This window comes from Psittacula echo (assembly GCF_963264785.1).
Source record: "Psittacula echo genome assembly, chromosome: 1".
NCBI lineage: Eukaryota > Metazoa > Chordata > Aves > Psittaciformes > Psittacidae > Psittacula > Psittacula echo.
Genome location: NC_137735.1, coordinates 123,545,711 through 123,568,689, shown reverse-complemented (window position 1 = coordinate 123,568,689; position 22,979 = coordinate 123,545,711). Strand labels below are relative to the sequence as shown.

Below are 22,979 nucleotides of genomic sequence, written 5' to 3'. Positions count from 1 at the left end.
TATAAAGCAGGGACTTTCAGTGTCTTGAAGTACTGGACAAAAAGCCAAGGCATATTTTGCCACAGACAGAGAGCCAAGTACAAAAAAATTAAAGCGTAATGTGTTTTTCACACAAAATGATTATTTCTCTAAGACTTTCTCATACTTAAAATGTGTGTTCCTTGATCTTTGAGCATTTTAGGTGCATTCCCATATCAATGGTTTGAAGGCTAGAAGTTGGACTTGATGATCCTTATGGGTGTCTTCCAACTTAAGGTACTATATGAGTCTAAGTTCAGGCACATGACATGTGAAGAAGGACACTATGTTCAGGTGCATTCTCTTCCTGGAACAGGCAATGCCATAGCCTGGTCAGGGAACTGAAGAGCTCTATAGCGTATAATAAAGTAGTCTCTTTCACGTTGTTGGCAGCTCCAGCTGGAAACGTTTCATTATCTTAGCAGCTTTGTTACATCCTTTATCGCAAACATTAGCAAAGCTAAATGGTCAATTGTAAATGCCCTATTTTCACGTTTCTGGAAATATAAATCTGGGTGAAATATGAGTTAGAATGGAGCACTTGGACTGCTGGAGGAAAAGCCAATAGTGCCCTCTTGTGCCTACCTACCAAAACAGCATCTCCAGACTGCTGGGGAGCTGAGGCTGATTTTTGTAGGCTTGGTAATATGTGAAACAGATTCTTACATTGTTAACCATGCTTACTTTACATCATGATAAGTTTTGCATTTATTTATTATTGATTTATGAGCTGCACCTTAACTGCAGCTTAAAATATTTCCAGTAAGACATTAAGTCATCACATGACCCTTTTATTTCAGCAGTTTTAGAGGATTTGGGGCTTATTTTTTTCATCATCACAGTTGAATTTTCTTCTCCGGAATTGATGGAAGCAATTTCATGAAATACACCTGTGTCATGAGTACCCTTGGAGAAAAACTGAGCCCATTTAGTTCTGGTGCAGTTTATTCTGTCTGAATGGTTACTACATGACCTATGACCGCACGAACATCTGTGCAAAAGAACAACAAGAGGGAAATTTTACACAGATACTTAGATGTTTATTAAGCTATGAAGGATTTTGCAAGTGTTTGTTGCAATCAATGTAGCTGTTTTGAGAAGTGAAGGGTTTAAAAGCTAATGACCTAGCCATGGGAACAGTTAATTACTGAATTTGGGTGAAAGTGTAATCTGTTTATGCACTAATAAGATGAAAATGTGATTATTTTACCTCTCTCTGGGAGGGTCTGTATGTGCAAAGAGCACATCTGAACAGGAGTAAGAGCTGTTGCTAATGAAACAAACCCTGATTATTGTGATATGGTTAAGTGAATTTAATTTTGTGATGCGATTGAACAAGTAGGTAGGCATGATTTTAGTAGCAGTAATTAAAAATGTGTAGTTTGGCTCTTAGGATGTTACGCCATGAATGTTTAATGTGGCTATCAGTTTCTCTAAAGCTATTTGTTTTACATTTAGGTTGTTTGGTGCCAAGGCAAGTGGTAAAGCTGCCTCTGCACCCAGTACTGAAGGTGTGAAACCCACATCGGCAATGCCCAGCCCTAGTACCACATTGGCACGGCAAGGCAGCCTGGAATCGCCATCCTCGGGCACAGGCAGCATGGGCAGTGCAGGTGGGCAAAGTGGTAGCAGCAGCCCCCTCTTCAGTAAACCTTCGGACTTAAATGCAGATGTTGTAAGCTTAAGTCACTCCTTGGCTTCCAGTCCCGCCTCAGTGCACTCTTTCACATCAGGTGGTCTTGTGTGGGCTGCAAACCTGAGCAGCTCTTCAGCGGGCAGTAAGGACACACCAAGTTACCAGTCCATGACTAGCCTTCACACCAGTTCCGAGTCTATTGACCTTCCTCTTAGCCATCATGGCTCTCTCTCTGGACTGACAACAAGCACTCAGGAGGTTCAGAGCCTGCTCATGAGGACTGGAAGCGTCAGATCTACTCTTTCGGAAAGGTGAGCTTGCCTATAGGTACAGTGACCACAGAACCAGTGAGAGGCAAAAGGACAGGAGCCAAAAATACAAACCCTCCACTTGTTTTCCTAAAGGGACACTGTTTAATTAGCACCTTAGTCCTTTATCTAAAAAAACAAGGAAGGAAGAAAAGAAAGCTGAAAGGCATTGGATGTGGGATCAACTGCCTTTTAAGTTTTACAAGCACTTTTTCTGTCTTTAAAGGTTTTTTTTTTTAATTCCCTTGTTCTGGAGAACAACCAGAAAAAAGGGGAAAATTGTCTAATTAAAGGCAAATCTAAACAGTCACATGATTCTGTCACGCTGTATTTACCTGCTATCCCAGCAACTGGCAGCTCCAAAGCTGTATCACTGCCCTCTTGCTAACAATTTTTCTCCAGTAGTAGGACCCCACCAGTTTTCTTCCCATTAACTCAAAGCACAGGCTGAGCTAGTGGATCCCTACATTCAGCCTACCAGTCTTGCCTTAAAATTCTTAGTCCTGACAAATCGCTTCTTACATGGTAATCATTACGCAAATCCTTACTAAAATGCAGTTTCACTGGCAGAGGGACAGTTTACAAGATGAGACCCTCACTGTACACACAGTCCTGGCAAATGTCTGGAACAAATTAAAACAAGAAAGGGTTCTCCTCTGTTTGTTCTATTAATGTTCTTTGAGATATGCAGATGTTTTGCAGTTTAAGTTATATTATAAAGAGGTACAACCACTCTGGCACAGTTGTACCAAGATTTTTATTTTTGTTTTTTGTGAAACGTTTATTTGACTTTTGCAAGAAAGCAAAAATAATCTTTGCTAGGTGGTAAGTAATTCTCACTTCCTGTGAAAGTTTTCAACATTTGACAATGAAACTCTTACCTCATATGGGGACTGAAAAGTCCGTATTAAATATTTCATTGGCCTTTGATCCAAAAAAGTAAATTCTACTGAGTCTGTTGGAAATATTTTTAAAGTTTTAAGGTTAAACTTAGTTGTTTAACACAGAATCATTTAAAGGAAAAAGATCTTTTATATACAATGTTAAGATTTTTTTTTCCCTTTATATATACCCAGAGATATTTCAATACCAGTCCTTTCCGTGGAAAGATTTCCCTTTCAGTGAATCAGCATTAAAAAAACAAAACAAGCACAAACAAAACCAAAACCCTGAGCAACTCTTTGCCAAATCTAGATGGAAACTCTCCACACATTTTATTCTTTTATGTTACATTCATAAGTATTACTATATCAGCTAAAATCACACCTCTTACTAATATAATTATAATACAATAAAACATGTGTGTACCAATATCATGTATGCTAACAACAGTAGCTAAAAATATGTTGATACATGAGTAAGTTGTAATTTCCACTGTGCCTTTATTTTTTAAATACTAATTTGCATTGTGTGCCGTGAACTGAATGTGACGATATTTCTTAGGAAGTTACTAATTAATACTTAAAGTATAAAAAACCCTACTAATATTTACTGCTACATGTATGGATAGTGAGGTCAATAGAATGATGTGGAAGATTATGAATTTATGCCAAAGATCGTGTTTATGCAGAGGATGTTTAATGTCACATTTAAAATGTTAATGGTTTGGCATCAGCTCCTGAGCATCCCCCATTACTAATACTTCATATATTTATTCAGTGACTTAATTTCAGTGGTTCCAAATGCTTTGCCTTTGGCAATATTTTTAACTTTCATATTTGTCCATATGGGAATATTATGATGGGGTCCAGAGAGAGCCATTTATTATGTTGATCTGGCCTCAAAACAAATACATGTACTTAGAGAAAATGATGTCATTCCTTGAATTATAGCCCCAACAGGGTTTTTGCAGTTTGGTTTTTCTGAAAGGTGTGTTATAATTGCTGTGTTATTTCATGTAGTAAAACCTACATGTAGCAAAGTATTTTTTTCACAACAAAAACTTTGGTTTGCAACGTTAGATATGTTTGACAGCAGATTTTATCCTTTTTCCTTTGTAAACTCAGCTTATATTTGACATGCCTCTGGCAAAATTAATTATAGTTTTGCATGGCATAAGGAGTTATTGACACAGAGGCTTATTCTTTTTCTTCAGTCACTATAGAGCTTGCAAAAGACTGAACAAGCAGTCTGTATAGTGAGATATAGTAATACAATGTAGAGACAAAATCAGAAAGACCAAATCACAAAATGAGATATAGCTAGCAAGCGACTTGAGTCTATGCAGAGAAAGCCTAGGGAAAACATAAAGAGGAGAGCTAATAATAGATAATACAAATAAATGCGGGTTTACTTCACTGAAGCATTAACTGTAATTTGATAGCTAAACATCACTAATGGCAAGCATGCTAAGAGAGAATGAAAAGGTTAAAAGATTACTCCAGTTTATTGGTCCTGATGAACTTTTCATTTCACTGCTTCAGACATAGTCCCTGCAGAAAAAGCCTGCAGTCATTAGGACTGAAGAAGAGGTTTCAAAAGGTCTGTGCTAAGGAAGGAGTGAGGAGGAGGTATGGGATGGAAAATGAGGGGACTGTGGGCAAGGCCAGCTTGCCTTTATTCCTGGAAAAATACAAAGGATATTAAACAAAATGGGCTAAGTAACAGATAACATGGGATTAACAACCTTTTAAATAAGACTAATTTAATTTATTTGCAGGGAAACAGTCTTTGTGAGTAGAGGAAAGGGTTTAGTAGACACAATAAGACATCCTGGACATAGAAAAGCTTTAGGTGTTATTTCAAATAACATTTGCATAAGAACATGAGGGAAATAAAGTAAGGTGGTTGACCATTTGGTAAAGACTTCTCAAAGACTAATGATTAATGATATGTTAGCCTGAAGGGATATAACAGGGCAGGATATACTTCCACAGATAGATACAAAATTATGAGGCTATTTTCAAGAAAGAAAACAGTGTCTAAGGGGTTGTAATGTTTTGCTGGGACAAAGCATTTTCTCACTATTTTGAAAATGAAAGTATCACATGTAAATCTTAGAAAATTGTTATCCCATTCTGTTTTTTCATGTGAAAACTTTAACTTGACGACTTTGAGACATCAAGTTTTAGGAAAGATTTGATGTAACCAGAAAGAATATCTACATTTCTTGCTAAGGACAATCACCCTTGGCTGCCTCCCAAAAAGCAGTCACCTGCCATGGAGACAGCAAGTCTGCAAGTTCTCTGCCCACCCATCCCTCCAGGCATGATCAAACATTGCGTACACTCACTCTTCAGGCTCCCCACAAAGCAATGGTGTGGCATGAACACGTAGCTCTTTGACTACTGCTGTATTGATGCAGTGCCGAAGTTTAATCCAGCCAAATTTTGTATCATTCAATGAGACTCTTTTGCACTGTAACAATCAGAAAATAGGTTCAATAAATACTGTTTGCTTTGTCAGCAAAAATTGCATCTCCCTCAGGACCTTTGCTGATTGTGCACTAGCAGTAGTTATTTAGAAAAGTCTGTCTCCATTGTCCTAGCAAGGCAACTCCCTATATGGGAGAAGACTTATATTTTCTCTTACAACAATTTAGAAGGATTAAAATAATCAAACAGGTACTTGTATTCTAAAATAAAACCATCTACTGGGGTTAATTGGTGAAATATCATTGATTTAATTGATAACATTTTCCAGGTGGACACATCACCAGTAAGTAGTTCTTTTGAACCCTTATTGCTGTTGGGCACTGCAAATTTGTGTTTTTCTTCTGCTTGGTCTGAGTGACACAGCAAGAGATGCATAAAAAATGCAGAAGTATAGGAATTAAAAGTGGGCTCATCAGTGATAATGACTGCATTTTAAGCTTAGGGGAGTAGAAGTGGTTTCTAATTACATGACTGGCTTGCTCTGGTTTACTTTAAAAGAATATTTAGTTTTAAGGGCCATGGAAATGCACTGAAATCCAGTTAAGCTCTTCAAGACCTACAGTTGTTTTAAATTATCATCGTTTTAAGGCGTGAAACAGTGCATCATGTATCACATTATCTTGTGTGTTTAGCCATTTGTAGAAACCTACTTATAAGATCCATATCATCTTGAGCCACCCTGTCCTAGACCTCCCTAGGTGTTTCTTAGCTTGCAATAATTTCTTTTATTCCCTAACAGCTCTGCAACAATTAGGTATATAGCCCAAGGATATGGCTTTATGGCACTTTCCCAAGCTAACCTTGACAGGAAGGATAGGTAGGAAACTAAGAACTATAAGGCTTCCTGTAATTTCCCCCAAGAGAACTTTCAGAGGTGCTAGGAGTGCAAAAGAAACAAAAGGGGACAGCGTTACAACTGGCTTGATAACTTCAGCCTACATCTGCATGCATTTTCCTGCAAGACTGCTTTTTGCAGCTGACATGGCAAGTCAGGAATGGTATGATATTCTCATCTCATCCTCACTTTATATTATTTGTTTTGAGTGGAAGAGACAGATGTCCATGTATGTACCACTTCAATCAGGAAAAGATATTTCTTTTTGTATCAGCTTTAGAGATCTTTTGAGCACTGAGATCAGTTCAATTCTATTTACCCGAAGTGCAGTTTCTGCAGAAGTTATATGTCCATCTTTTGCTGTAAGAATGCCTTTAGATACTAAAAAGATATGCGCAGTTATCATTCTGAATTAATAGTTACATGGAACCATGGTTAATGGTTTCATGTAATTATCTGAACTCTAGGAATATCTGTGCAACATTTAGTGTTTTAAAAATGAATGTTTGCTATGCTCACTTTATGCAGTGACAATAACTCCATGCTAACACTGAAAAATATTCAGCCTCATTTCATTTGAGTATCTGAATTCACAGGCATTTTTAGCAAAATTCTGTGGTCACTATTAGGCTACTTAAATGACTGACTTACAACTTTTGACTTGTGGATTGGTTTAAAGGAGCACTGATTGGCCTATTTATTTTTAGATAATGTGCTATAGATATTTTTGAAATACATAGAACTTCAAGTTAAAATAATATTAGCAAATGTATTGTTCATTAAGATGTTTGAAGTATTTGCAGAAGAAACTGGTGTTATTACAATTATTTTTATTGTTTTGAAATTTAGAGGTTGATAAAAGTACATAAAGAAACATCCAGGCCCCATTCTTCTCTGCAAAGAACTAAAACCCACATGGATCATACATTCAAATTTATGTTCTTTTTTTACCAACCATTCTTGGTCCTTTTAGTTATATTGGGAGCAAAATGCTGTAAAGATAGCCCTCTGTCTTATAGAGGACTTCCCTCACATGGATCATGATAGTTGGGCCTGTCCTGAAATCCTGCTAATTTCTCCTTCCATTTGCTTTCTCCCCATGTAGAACAATGGCTTAGCAAAATTGCCTATAAAACTTCTGGGTGGTAAGAGTGGTTTACCTCCATTAGTCTGAACCCTAATGGTGGAGCCGCCAGACAACAGGCATGAACACTGTTCTCACTGCCTTTATTTGCCTGGATCAAGGTTACATGACAGTAGGGCACCCAGCATGCCCAGGACAATAGAAATGACCTTTAATAATGGTGTGAGAGTTTTCTTGAGTAGGAATGATCCTAAGTTACTGTTGCTCTCAGAGGTGTGATTATGATATGTAATACAGAAACTTTCTACAGCCATTCTGCAATTTAATTCATATGGTGACACTGAGTTACGTTCTTAAGGGAAAAAAACACTGCAACACTTACTTGATGATGACTAGTACAAATTCAACCCACACTAGTCAGTGATTGATCTACCTTACCAGGTCTTCATAGGGAAATGCCCAAATGATACTTTCTTGCAGGAAAGCTAGAGGTTGCCCTTCTAGTGATGGGGTTTAAATTAGGAAAACTCCAGCTGTAGATTTCTTTCTGGCAATCAGCCACTCTGCCACTATGTGTGCATGAATATGAAATAACATTGATCTAGTGCCACTTTTCATTGCCCCCACCATCACCTTACTGTGTGAGCCCAACAACAACAGAAAGCCAAAGGTCTGTATGTTTAGCACGCATTTCTACATGCAGAGCTTTCATTTGGCTTCTGGCAAGGCCATGCTGTCTCTTAGCAGGTGCCACAACCTTCATTTCTTTTGGAAATCTATTGGCCTATCAGGCAACTGTGAAAAATAAAGATTCATACTGTGACCATATGATTCTCACACAGATTGCAGGGTGAATCTGTAGGAAGGTTAGAAATTCTAAGAAGGACTTCCTTCTGACTTGGACAGTCTCCAAATTACTATTGACCCAGCCCAGAGCATGTCTAGATGAAAAATGAAGGTGCAGCAGTCCATGTCCTATTGTCCCCTCCAACAAGTCAGGCGTTTATCATGAAAGATATATTCAAAAACATTAAATGATCTTCTGTTACACACACAAATCTAGACCTTTAAAAATTTGTAATTCTGAACAGTCCTGTTTACTGTATGTCCTTAGGGATTTTTTTTTGTTTTAACAGCATGCAGCTTGACAGAAATACACTACCCAAAAAGGGATTAAGGTATCATTTTTTTTTGAGCATGACTGCTGCCTCTCTGTTTTTTCTGTAACCTTTTCTACACTGTCTTTCCTTTTCTTTCTCCTTTTGTTGATCCTGTTGACAAGAGTTCTTGGTATTTATATTCAAACCAGAAAATGTAGATTTTAACAATGGACTTTGTCTTTCCAAGTCTGCCTAGTGAATAAATGTCCTTTCAAGATATATCATGTAAGTGAATGCTGTTAAGGATAGTTTCCTTATGTAGTGAATCTTAAAGGGCATTGAATCCTTGTGAGCTAAAATATACAGAACAAGATACTTTTAGTAATTCAATGGAACTAATTGCTGAAAACATTGAGAAAAACAAGATTTTAGAGGTGGATCTGAACTTGAACTGTAAATACAAACACTCATGCAATTTGAATTGAAGATACAGTAAAGGGTAGGGTTAGAAAATGCTAGTTTTAATATCCAAGCTTTTCTCTCCTCCATGGTTAAAATAGGGGATCACTTTCTGATCTCATCAGGCACAGAAGCCTACCACCCTAATCCAGGAGGGAGATTTGGCAAGCAATGACATATGTTCATGCACACAGACACTCTGAACCCTTCCAGTCACTGAAATTACATGATTAAATTTCTCGAGTTATTGATAAATAATAGTTTAGGATATTTTAAGATAATGCTAAAGTGATGTCACTTAGAAATCAACTTCTGCTCTTCTGCACTAGCTGTGCCTTAATAAGAATTTAATCAAATTTTCTGTTGTACCAACATAATCATTTTGGATTCAGAGAGAAGGAAAAAGGTGGAAGACATAAAAGAGGCACAAAGGGGACCCTGCAAGGGTACACTGGGATAGTTGAGGTTTGTGGCTGTACAAAGGTAATGGTGGCTGAAAATGAAATGGAGTGGGAAAACAGCTTATAGGCATATAAGCCTGATAGCTTATCCCAGAAAGACCATCAGTTTGATTTAATATGCAGAGATCCCAGCCCAAGACCCCGATCCTGAATTCTCATTTTGCCATCTTTCTGATCTGATAACCACTGGGTAACTCTGCTCTACCACATTAATAAGCAAAGATCATAGCTGTCTTTTTGAAGGAGAAAGGAAGTAAATATTTAATCAGGACAAGATGTTTTAATGCCGTAAAATATTGTACAAACCCCAAGCACAACATGAGAACTTACATGTTCATTTAATCTGCTTGCTAAGCAGAAATACTTGTGCCTCACAAGCCTGAAGCCAGAATATCAAAAGCCCTTTCTGCTCTGCTGTTTGGGGAACACTCATGGCTCATGACAGTGGTAAAGAAGGTGCTCATTTCTCAGCAGGAGATTGTGCTGAATGAAGCAAGCTATTGCAGACATTACTAAAAACAGTCTCTTGTTTCAGACCCACATTGCCTGCACATTTTGATGCTTACAACTGCCAGAATTGCCCTTCTTCCAGCCCAACCAAGAGAGGCTAGGCCCGGGAGTTTTCAGTTCTCCCTCTTAACCCACGTGTCAAGTTGAGCTTGTTTTATTGGTTTGCCATAGGAAGCAGTTGATGAATGATTTCATTGCCAGACTTCTTCCTTACAGAGTACTTGTTTCTGCTAATTGTGTATTTTTCCTGTCCCTTTCCCTCCCCCTAGTTTGGGGCAGGACACAATGCCAAGTAGCATTCAGAGCGGCAGACCGCATGTATGACTGAGTAGCTGTCATTACTGATGCAAACTACTTTTCAGAGTTGTTGATTTGCTTCACTCCTGTCCTGTAATCAACTGCCCTCATGATCTGTGGCAGATGTCATTTTGTAAGCAGCTACTCACATTTCTTGGCTTCTAGTCTGTCCATTCCCCATCCTACCCATACAGTTTCTGAACTTTTGCATCAACCTGTATACTTCCTATAGCTTTGAAGTCCTTGCCTGTCAGCTCAGTTGTCTGTCTTCTATGGTTTATCATCATGTCTCTTTGAAGGAAGTGAATGCTGTGTTGGGGAGGGGGATGAAGAGGAAAAGGGCTTCTGTCCTGTACTTTTTCTGTTGTAATAAGATGGTAAATTTCACCTTGTTAAAATCACTGGTGATAGTCACTTGATTAGACTTCATGTTTTCCAAGAGTTTTGTTCTATCAAAGTGGTGAAGGGTATTTGTGTGGCAACTGTTTCTTTCCGAACTGTCACCTTGTCATTGTTTTGAGCATGTCAGCTGTGGTTTTTCAGATATACTCCATCATCCAGGCAGACGAGTCAGGAGGAAGGCAAGGAATGGCTACGTTCCCACTCAACCGGAGGCCTGCAAGACACTGGCAGTCAGTCTCCGCTTGTTTCTCCTTCAGCTATGTCTTCATCTGCAACTGGAAAATATCACTTTTCCAATCTGGGTAAATGCTGTTTCCCTTCACTCTTTCTCCCACTCTAGAATAGAACCATAAAATTCAACTGTTCATATTTCTTCTTTTGGCAGACTTGATAGTTTATTTTAACATCTCCATTATCATATTGTGGTACCTCACTAATGAAGGGGAACTCACAGTGTTTTTCATGGACTCGGCCATGGAATAGGCCTCTTATTTTGCACAGATTCTCTGTGGCTTGCCCAAGGAGAAGAAAATCTGAGGCAGAGCTGGAAATTTGCTTCTAGTTCAAATCTACTCAGCTTTTACAATTCACAGTCAGTAGGATTCTTTCCAGAGATTCAATGAATGCTGATCCAGGCACTAAACATCACTTTTTTCCTGTACACAGGTTTGCTTTGAGATGGGCCTTTCCAATCCACTTCAGTGGCTGGACCTTGATATAACTGCGCTGAGCGCAGTGCAAATCCTAACCTTGAATACAATATAATGTTTTGGGATGCGAGTCAGATTTCAGATTTATTTGATTACAGGTCAAGATTTAGATTTGGTTCTTCTGGATCCTCTTTCACGTCAATCCAACACAAATTTAGTTTTGCTAAGAATTTTATTTTTTCTTTAATGCTTAGTAGAAAAACACTTTTTGCACAGTGCTGAACACATACTTAGGTTCACAATGAGCTTTTGTGTTTTAAGCTCTTACTGTGGAATTAGCAACAACCTTTGAAGCATTCACACTTCCATCACTCTGTCACAGCTTATGGCATCTGTAGGTTACAATCATTTAAAAGAAATTTGATCAGACATACAAATGTTGGTCTTTATTATGTATGGGAAATGAAGTTGAACAAAGCCACTTTAAAAATGAAGTTAGATCCTGGCTAATCTAGCCACTGCTTTGGATTTCTTCCATGTACTTGCAGCAGTTTAGACACAGCTCTTTTTAAGCAGTGTTTCTTTCACACTATCATTGTCTGCTTACAATTATCTTCTTTTTCATCTAGTTCATAGATTTTGTACTGACAACACAGAGCAATAAGATCATGGTTTTTTAAAAAAAAATTATTTTGTCATTGTCCTTTCCTTCTTTCCATTACCATAACCCTATGGAATAATTTGCTGTCACAACACAGCTGCTCTCATAGTTTATAACTTATGGCACATCTTGCATGACCAAAAAAAAAAAATTCCAAACTCTGAGGCTGAATTTGGATAGACAATTGCCTTTTCCTTCTAGGCATTGAGTTCATGTGGTCCAGGTGAACCATAACCAGGCTTTCCTTGCTACTGGCAAAGAAACTATGCAAAAACTGAAAGCAGGTTCATCAATGCTGTTCTAGATTTCATCCACAAGTGATTGGATTACTGCTATTTATTATGATAAAATTCAACTGGCCTGTGCAGCAATTTTAACTTGATATAGTGATAGGTGCTGTAGAAAATTAAAGGATAAACATCTTGCATGTGCCAGTGAACTTTGGTCTTGAAAGCAGTTGGTAATATAGGTATATAGCAATAAAGCACAGATACGAATCCATTAGAAGAGCTGCTCATAAAAAATTCTTATGATTTCTTACTCCTTTTTAGCTTTTATCTTTTAAATCTCTCCCATTGCCTTTCCATTTTGGTCTGTCAAAGTGAGCAAGTGTGTATTCAGACACCAGTGTTAGTGTTACCATGTGTTTTACGGGATTAGTCTCATCCAGCTCCAGCTCCTTGGAGATCATCTGCTTCACCTTCCTGTGGTGGCTTTGTATGTGGGAATAAAAGCTTTTCATTTTCTCGACAGTGTAAACTCCACCTAACCATGCTAGTCCTACATTACAATTTTGTGCAAAACCAAAATTTATTTAATGGAAATGTGCTTCATTAATAAAGTTTTGTATTCCAGTGAGTCCAACCAACCTATCTCAGTTTAACCTTCCTGGACCCAGTATGATGCGTTCAAACAGCATCCCTGCACAAGACACTTCTTTTGATCTGTATGATGACTCCCAGCTGTGTGGCAGTGCTACATCCTTAGAAGAGAGACCGCGAGCAATTAGTCATTCAGGTTCATTCAGGGACAGCATGGAAGAAGGTAAGACTGAGTTGGTATTTGGACCAGTGAGTAGTCTCCCATATAGGCTCCCAAAACAGGCCCTCAAGGAGTAGTAAAATTTAAAAATCTTTCTTCCACAACATAAAAATTTGAATAATTTTGTGAACCTTTTTTTCTAATTCTGTTGAGCTGATCTCACAGGACTTCCTTACCCTAAAACATGCAAGATATTTCTTTCACACAGTAATACGCAATACTGTGTATGTCATACATGTATAAGTCCTTTATCAGAAATTTTGCAGGAAAGGAAGCCATTGTTGGAAAATTATTTCATTATTTTTGCCTCTAAATTTGAAGTGTCTGAGCATACCTTGACTACTGTGATTTCTTAGTCCTACTTCTGTATTTCCTTCTTTTTTTCCAAATGCCAGTGCTACTTAGTATCCCCTTTCTTTTGTAGTCATTTAATTTTTCCAGTTTCCTATGGCCTCCTACAACAAACACTATGTGAATTTTTGTATTCAACCTCTGTCACTTAATCTGACCTCACCACTTTCTTTATGCAGTTTATTATTGTTGGTCTGGTTTCTTTAATACTATATACAACACCTGGAATTTGGAGAATATGTTGGAATTTGGTTTTGGTTCTTGTTCCTTTTTAACCACAGAGAATCTGACAACTCCTAATTAAATGCACGGTAACATTTTCTTCTGTGTAACATTTCTGGTAAATCTGATTATTTGCAGAATTCCCATAAGCAAAAAATTCTCACACCCTTTAATTAAAGAAGAAACAATCAAGAACTCCCCCTCTCCCCCCAAAAAAAACCCCAACCTTCCCCCCTCAAAAAAACCAAAACACAACAATAACAAAACAAAACACAAAACCCTACAATCCAAGCAAAAATATCCCACTAAAATTTAATTGAGATTTATTCTACAACATCATCTATCTTGTTTACTGCAAAGTCATGACAATATAAATGGTCTTTATAACGAGCAAATAGTTTTCCCCTAGCCCCAGAGCTCATAGTTATGAGATGAAAAGGGAAAAAAAAAGTCTTAGATGAAATAACAGACAATTAATATTTTCACTTTTCAATTCCCCCATCTGTATTTTAGATGATATGTCAGGCTGACATCTGGGTATGTAATACTAGCAGTAGGGTGCAGGACAGATCAAGCTGTGAGTTGTCAGCACAGAGAGGATGGCTGACTGCACAGAAGGAGATCATATAATTCAAGGACAGGGGTGACTACAGACCCTTTGCTGAGAAACAGGAAAATTATCAAAGGAAACACTGAAAGAATAATAGAGGAAACAAGGCAAATAATTTATGCATAGAAAAAGAGTGTTAAACCTAGAATTTCAGTAATGGGTCACCAGTGGCTTTGATGAAAGCTTTTTCATTGGTTGTGTTTCATATCCAGCTGGAGTGGATAACCATGATCAACCTGAGTAAATGAAAGTCAATGCAGCAATAACAAACAGTTTTCAGCAGTTTATGGTCATTAGAGATTAACATGAAATGATGCTTTTAGAAGGTCAATGTATTTTATTTAAGGTAGGAGCTCTGAGGAATTTTAAAGAGTGACGTAATAGGTAGAGCCACTATGTGCAAGAGCAGAATGGGAGCTTAGTCAAGAGATTTAAAGCAGAAACTGAACACCAAAGATAGATTGAAAGCAACAGGGTTTCAGTCGTCAGTGTACTACATCTTTGTAAGTATTTGTCCAGTTACAAAATTAGATTTAAAGTCTATTTGGTTAATCCAAGTGCTCTTGTAATGTCAGGTTGGCATATGGATGCCAGATAGCTATTAAAGCAAAATAATTTATTTACCAAACCCTGGCAGATTATAAATATTAAACAAAATCATTTTCAAACAAAAATGAAAAGAAGTAATGAAATAAATTATCTTCTTTAAAATTCTCTACTAGTGTGTCCTTCATCAGGAGTGTCATCAGAAGCACAAGAGGCAACTTGGTTTCAGTTTAGTCTTCATTTGCCATTTTCAGAGAGGCCAGAAACCATTTTCCTGCAACATTCACTTGGTGCTCTTGAGGCTGACTCTACTGATTATCAGTGGGAATATGGCACTACTTCTTGCAGTAACGCCTTCACATGGATTACAAATACATGGGTCTGCATTGAGCTGAGGAGAAAAAACAGCTGAGCAAAGCCTGGGAACTCACCCCAGGGAGTGTGGACTGTTTTACAAAGCATAGTCTCATATTAAAATAAGTTTGCTCAGCCTTGGACAGGTGTATAAACAGCTCAATTTCTGGTTTCTTTAAAGAGTGTATTTATCAAGTGTTTTGTTGTCAAAGCAGCAAAAGTGATGCTTGGTTTGCTGGTAATAATGCTGAACCTCACTGGCATTCTCTTCCACCTCATACACAGGAAAGTGCTTTTTCTGTAGAACAGTCTTTATAAGTGCTGGAAAAAATATCAATAGCTTTTCTATAGTGATAGCTCATAATTGCTCTTTATGAAAAATTGGTTCTCATTTCAAAAATATGTTTATTTATTGAGCTCCATGGGGAACTTTTATGCTTTTATCAATATTTCATCTTATTTTCCTTTTTTTTTTAAAGTACATGGGTCCTCATTATCACTTGTCTCCAGCACATCCTCTCTCTACTCCACGGTGAGTATTTATATATTAGAAAAAAGTTCTGCCCTCCTCTGTTCTTGTTCATTGTTCATGAAAATGTCAACACTTCGAGATCTAGAAGGATTAAAATTGCACTGTAATAAAGCAAGGACATTTATTTTCAACTGTGGTATTACTGTCATGTTATTTTAGAATACATTATTTTTGTGGGTTTATGTGACTTGCTCAGAACTGCTTAAATAAGGTAGTATATATTTTGAAAGCTAAAAAGATGCTAATCATCTAGGAGTCTCTCTTTAATGGAGTCCTTATTCTCTTGTATTTGATCTCTTTGAGTGATATTCCTTATTTTCAGCTAGTTTTCTAATTGCACAATTTACAAAGTGTTTTTGTCCCGTCACTGAGGTACACTTCTTGAAAAACACAAGATTGCTTCAGGGTAAGGGAGATGCAATTGGCAGTTTAAATGTTGCAAATGACTGTGTTTAGATGTTATTTCCAAAGAGAAATTCTCTTCCAAAGAGAATCTTTAAAAATTATTACTTTTTGTGAATTAGATTAATTAGATTGAGTAATAATTGTATTCCAGCTCAAGCAAGTTCTGCTTGCTTTTTTTTTTTTTTTTTCTCTCTCTCTGTTTTATTGGTTTGGTCTCTTTTTTGATGTCTTCTGCATAATTTCTTGCTTCAGTTGTTCTACTAACAAGAAATCATCCATATGGAAGGAGCTAAACATGTTTGGACATTCCCTTGCTGATACACAACAGTTGCTTTGCAACCTATTCGCTAACTACAATTACATGCCTTTTTCATGGCAGAGCAAACCACTTATCTGCTTTCATGCCATGCGTTCATGAATAGTCTGTCTGCTTTGCTACTATTTTGTAGTCTTTGCTACTATTTCCCTGTCTACGAGTCACTATGATCAGTTTGCATGGAGGGTTGTCCAAAATTGTAATTCAATCTTTAATGTCAAATTTCAGAATAATATTATGAAACTGGTAGACGGTAAAAATAAAATTTGTAAGTGACACAGGATGTTTTCAGTGCCTGATGAGTCAGTAGGTATGAAATACCTCTGCTCTGATGTGTAATGTAGCAGGAATTTGCTAATAATTTCTAGTTATATAGGCTGCTATTATTCAAGATGATTGAGTATCTTGGAAATATTACTTAAACCTCATGATATTAAAGAACAGTATTTTTCCTGCAAAACAAACTTTAAATGGTTTACCTAAGTGTAAGTGGAATCTTCTGAGACATCTGACTGAATTCACATTGCAGCTAAGCCCCACTCTTGAAGTTATGGATTATGTAGGCATAATAATGGAAGCCATAGAAAAAACTGTAAAGGGCAAGAAAGAAATTAGTATGACAAAATTAGTAGGAATGATTTTTTTGATCAGCATTTCTTCTGCTTGATCCCTCTCGTCTTGTAAAACAGGTTTAAACTTTTCAGCAATTAATCAGATGATGCGCAAGTGGAATATAGGAACATGAAAGGTTGGCAATCAGTATCACATCAGCTGAAAGCAGAGAATGACATTTCATTGTTCAGTGATGAGCCACTTTTCCTTCAGAAGAGCACATATAACTCACTTTCAGCTTTTACTAGAGTAAAGGAGTTAAAAAGCGTTTTCAACTTAGTTAAGCAGCCCAAAATCACTAAGCAGTATTTCTAAAGAGACTGCCTTTCCATAAGTATCTCAATCAAATATATTTATCAGGATTCTCAAGCGTTGCCTTAAGCCTTGCGTATTATTACCAAAGGATAGCTGCAAATCTTGAAGTTATTATCTGAAGATTGTTTCTTTGAGAATTAGAATATGAGATTCAGAAAAGACATTTCATGATTTGCTGCCATTGCAATGAATAAGTCCAATGAGAGAGAAGTTCTGCATATTGGGTTTCTTCTTGACTTGCATTTGGGTTTTCAGGACTTACGTGAATAGACTGGAAATCTAGCTTGTAGAAATATGCACTTACAGAGACAACCATTTGGTTTCACAGAAAAGTGTGCCCTGAAATCTGACTTGATAGACTATATAACTGAAATACTGATTCAGTCTCAGCAGTGAGTATATCTAACTCTCAGAGAAGTTGAAAAGGATGTGTGATAGTGTATATATGACAAGTTGTCTCTAATTTTAATCTCCTCCTGCTCAGTGGGTGCGACACTGCAGTTTGCATATATTTAGTTAATTGCTATATTTCCTGCACTGGCTCTCAGCATTAGCTACACTTAGAATCCCTAGACTTCATTAACTGTGTTAAGCCAAGCTCAGAGGAGATGTGTAAGGACATGTCATTTGTATGTTAATATTTTAAGTCTTCAAAAAAAGAAGAAAATTAATGCTTACAAGGATGGGATGCATGGATATGATGGAGAAGTGGAGGGAGGAAAAAAACTATTTCCTATTAGAGCCTTTTGAACCAATGGCTGAGTGCTGGGTTATAATGGTGTCAGTGCAAAGTCAAGTAAAAATTGCTCAGATATATTTGGTTGCCAGATTTTATTTTTAAGTTGATAGTATGCCCAGAGTCATCTTACTTCTCTTTCATTTACTTCTTCCAGTGCCCACAAAAGTTGACTTGTGGAAGCCACCTCTCTGAACTCTGGGAGAGGGGCAATGGTTCCTTATATAGTGAGGGAGTCATCTGGTAACAATAGGTAGCACTGCCTTCATCTGCAGGGGTTGGTGGTCTAAGGACAAGGGACCATGTCCCCAGCATATCAGCTTCAGGAAAAGTCATCAACCTTAGATTTGTTTGTTTGTTTGTTTGTTTTCTTGGCACAGTAGTGTTCCTAAGGGAACAGGGTATTTCTTGATCTATTTGCGACTTTTCTTGCACCACACATTTGAAGCAACAATAACAAGAATAGAATTTAAATTTTTTCTGTAGGTAGATCTCCTTTTTATGAATGTAGATCAGAAAGTTAGTATCAGTATGTGTGTCACATGAGTGCTGACAAATAAAACAGCTGTTGTACTAAATCATTCCCATGTGGTGACATGCAGGTATTAGAGTAGTTTGAGCCAAGAGCAGTTTTAAGTGTTGCACAGGGAAATATCACAGTCTTTTTAGTGGCCGTTAACAGATAAGCATGTATGGAAAGAGGCATTCTCTAAAAGTCTTCTTCACTCTACTAGATAAAGTAAGAAAATGTTTCTGTGACAAATCATCAAAATTGTAATAACACAAAAGTAGTGCTTAATACAGACTTTAAAAAGCAGCTGTATTAATTTGTAATAACACAGATACTGCCTCATGTAAGGGAATCTTCCCAGGAACCTTGGGTTTTCTTTGCCTTCCTAGTGTTATTTATAGCTAATTCTTCTACCCACATTTTCCTTTTACTGCTACTTCTCTTCCAGATAATGTTAAGACTGCTTCTCTGAGCATGGACCACCTCAGATTATGGGGCGGATTGTTTTCCAGTACATTAGCTGCTTCTTATTTTATGTTCCAAAAGAGTTCCTCTCTCATGGCATGCCATTCTTTTCCATTAGAATCCTACTGAAGCAAAATTTCTCTGCCCACCAAATGCCTCCCAAATTAGACTACTCTCATGCTTACAAATCTAATGACTTTCAAAGGCTTTTAGTTTCAGAGCTTGTTGAAAAAGACTGCTATGTAAATAGCATCATTACATAAAAATATGGAAAATATCTAAAATTATTAAATATTATTAGCAAATTTAAGCTGAAACTTTAACTGGCCTTGATAGCCCTTAATATTTTGATCAGTACTCTGTATGGAAGAAGTTACTTGGAAGTGCAAATGCACCTCTCCCATCATCACAGTATCACAGTATCACAGTATGCTAGAGATTGGAAGGGACCTCAAAAGATCATCTAGTCCAATCCCCCTGCCGGAGCAGGAACACCTAGATAAGGTTACACAGGAATGTGTCCAGGCGGGTTTTGAATGTCTCCAGAGAAGGAGACTCCACAACATCCCTGGGCAGCCTGTTCCAGTGTTCTGTCACCCTCACTGAGAAGAAGTTTCCCCCATGTATGTTTTACTGACATGCTGTCAACTTCTCTTGAAATTATTGCTCATAAATATTGCTCAGTATGCAGTAAAAAAAAATACTCTTCAGGAGCAATAATAACCATTACAATGTAAAAGTGGGGGTCTGTGCCATGGTGGCACAGCAAGTTTTCTTTTGTATCTTAGAAATGTAGCTGTAGTTTCTGCTGCTCTGTCCCCATTCTCCCTTTGTCTACTGTTTCCTATTGTCAGTATGCTTGGTAAACTCTTTGGGGTTTCATCTGGAGTCTTGACAAGTAAGTTGAAAAGAATTCCATTTGTTGTTTTTACTGCATACCTTCCTTAAATGTAATGGATCTGTGAAGCTATTCATTTCACTTCAGTGTAGCTGGCTTTTATTTCTATTACTGCAGTTATGTTCCACACAGTTTCTAAGGCATTTCTTCTTTGTTTTCTTCCAGGCAGAAGAAAAAGCACATTCAGAGGTAAGAACTCTTCTTCATTTTTATATTTATGTATTGAATTACATTAAAGTGTATTGTTTACCTGCTATGGCTAAACTGTTGAGTTGCTGGGGAAAATAATACCCTGTGTCTGCACTGTTTTTTAAGAAATACTGATTAAAATCTGATGCAGCTTCTAGCGCTCTAGAAGGTGCTTTCTTAGCATCATGCTGAAAAATACCTCCTAACTGAGGTTCTAAAATGGTGAAAAGAATCAATGAGATTCAGGCTTCTGAGTGGAGGAGTTGTGATACGTCTGATTTCAGACTTAATACTGTTCTTTGCTGGATCTAAGGGCCTGTGCAATTCAAGGTAATGTGCTGCCTTTCAGGAGAAAAATACTTCAAATGTTTGCTTTGAACTTCTCTCCTTACATTTTGCATTATATTAAATTTCTGAAACTGACCACTTTGATGGATTTCAGAGTAACATGGATTGATTTCAGATATAAATCAAATCTGACATGGAAAACAGCTTCTTTCTCCTCACAGTGTATAAGAATGGGTGACAAGCCGGGGTCAGCAGCTGGATACAATTACAGACTTTCTCAAAACAAAGTCCTGGTTGTATTAAAAGGGCACCAAGGAGTAGGAGCAATAAAATGCAGCACCGAAGGGTGCACTTCCAATTCAGAGAGCTACATGCCTTCCAACTCCTGCATTTATGCTTCTCCTATTTTTACTACTCTAATCAGAGAAAAAATCAACTAAAAGATATTTTGAAGAAGTTGAACAAATAACATATTCTTCCTTACTTGACACAGTATATTTCAATATATTTTCTACCCGAATTTTCTAAGCTTCTTTCTTTGAAAGTTAAAGCAGAGGAGCTAAAGAAGCATGCCGTAGCTCAGTAGTGTAAATAATTCCTCATTCCATTGCCCTTTATATGCCAGTGTATATAGAGATGAAACAACAGTTCTTTACTGTGTAATTCCTACATGATGTTTTCTCAGTATCTAGGTCTGCTCTTATAGATGTTGAACAGCATTTCACAAGAACCACCTTTGTATAGCTGCAGGAATATGATGAAAATGTAGCTTAAGAGAAAACTTGGAAAATGTGGCAGTCCAGGATAGAGAACAGGTCAATAATGTGTCTCCTTTGCTCTGAGCTGGTGTAAATGACCTAGCTATTTTTGTATCATAGATGCACAGGAATTTGTTCATTCTTAAAGCCTATGCAATATTCCCTGTTGGTTTTCAGATGAGTCATAAAATTAAAGTGCTGAAATAAATAGTCTTTACTAATGAACAGTATGTGCTTCCTTTCCTAGGCTAGTTTTAGACGTACTACTTTATTACTTCGCAGTCTGGAAGAATTTCTTTTATGTCTGAATATGAAAGGGGTTTCAAAGTGAAACTCCATGCTGTGCTTAAGTCCAGTGCAATGCCTGAAGTCTCTGTAAGATTTCAGATAGTGTAAAATGAGCTTAAAATTATGTGGAAGCTTCATGCTAGATATCCATCTTAGTTGAAATTTAAACAGATATTTTTCTTCAGGATTCTGTTTTACATTAGAGGATACAGGAGCCTTAAGTTTATTCTCATGTCAAGAAGAACACTTAAGCAACTTTTTGGTTTTTTTTCTTTAGGTTGGCAAGCAGGTTTTTGAGTAGTATATGTTTTAAAGAGGCTGCATGTTTGAATTGCAGAGACTGTAGAAAGAATTTTGTTAGAGAAAAAGAAAAAAATACTACACCTTACCTAACTTTAGACATACATGAAGCAAAAATCTGTGTTTGAGGTAGTCACCAAAGCTTTCTACGTGCCAGGCAGTGAGGGACTATGTTTTGGCCCTTTATCTGAGTCTAATGTAGACATTTAATGTATGTTGGTTGCATCAAGTCTACAGTTAGGCACAGTGAACCTCCCTCAAATTCATTCATGTTTCATAATCTCAGGCCTCATCCAGGGCTGCTATACTTGACTGTACTAAGAATATATTTGGAATTTACAGGATTTGGTAAGAAAACATGACCTTTACATGTACAAACAGAGGGTTGTACATATGAAGTAATAAAGCATTTGCCCATATGTGCTCCCTTAACTGGAATCCGAGATCATACACTGGTTAAGTGCAAGAAAACAGCTGGAGCAGCAGCGCTAAGTGTCAACTTTTAATAATTTGTGATTATGATTATTTCTGAGATTAAAACATGAAACTAAGACATTGTAAACCTTAAGAAAACAAATGAAAACCGCAAAAAAAGGAAATTGCTGAAATACTGACAACAGGCTTGGGTTTTTTTCCTAGCAAATTCAGAAACTACGGAGAGAGCTGGTTGCATCACAAGAGAAAGTTGCTACCCTTACATCTCAGCTTTCAGCAAATGTAAGTATTTTTGCTTGTGATGATAAACAGTATCAAAGAATATATTATTAGATTGGGTAATAGCTCTTATTCAACACATCATCTGGGAAATTTTTACTATTTGTTTACTACTGTTGATTTTACTATTTATTCATAGTATATAATGAATTATTTCATTAAATGTCTATATTGCCTCAGCTTCAAGCAGAAGAAACCTTGTAATCAAATACAGTGGAAATGAAAAAGAGAGTTTCTATGCTGCATACTCAGTGTTGTCGCATTGTATGTGACAACAGTCCTATCCAATTCAGTTTCACTCTTTTCTCAGAATCAATTAAAAAAAAGCCCAAAAGTAAGGAGACGCAACCAAAGAAAGCGCCTGAATTGCATAATCTAATAGCGTTCATTATGGTTTCCTTCACAAAGATAAACCCTACAAAACACAGATAGATGTGGAAGAAAGCACAGTATACAATTGTATATAGAATTCATATGCTGCAGTAACTGTGCTGATATAACTAATGGAAAATGGGCTATTTCACAGATTGCCCCTGGTGTCCCTTCCAGTTGTCACACACTGATAATATGAGTTATTGAGCATGTTATCAGAAAATAATGCAACTTAGGGAATGTGAGCTGCTTAGTGAATGAGAACCTGTCTGGTTACTATGGCTTCTTATGAAGTTACCATATATTTACTGAGCAATCTGTTGTATAGTGATTTTTAAATGCAATTCAGGATATAACTATC

The 22,979-nt window shown here is 37.1% G+C and overlaps 1 protein-coding gene across 2 annotated transcripts in view; it reads left to right on the top strand.

Annotated features, from left to right (window-relative positions):
- NAV3 (neuron navigator 3) overlaps positions 1 to 22,979 on the top strand; it is a gene marked incomplete at its 5' end in the record, with an annotated part of 269,996 nt that overhangs the window by 211,811 nt on the left and 35,206 nt on the right. For both annotated transcript variants that reach the window (XM_080621573.1, XM_080621572.1), the window contains 7 exons: positions 1,477 to 1,965; positions 8,392 to 8,433; positions 10,626 to 10,786; positions 12,651 to 12,839; positions 15,399 to 15,451; positions 19,875 to 19,898; positions 22,172 to 22,249. In XM_080621573.1, coding sequence (XP_080477699.1) covers positions 1,477 to 1,965; positions 8,392 to 8,433; positions 10,626 to 10,786; positions 12,651 to 12,839; positions 15,399 to 15,451; positions 19,875 to 19,898; positions 22,172 to 22,249 — 1,036 coding nt within the window. The remainder of the gene's footprint in view (positions 1 to 1,476; positions 1,966 to 8,391; positions 8,434 to 10,625; positions 10,787 to 12,650; positions 12,840 to 15,398; positions 15,452 to 19,874; positions 19,899 to 22,171; positions 22,250 to 22,979) is intronic.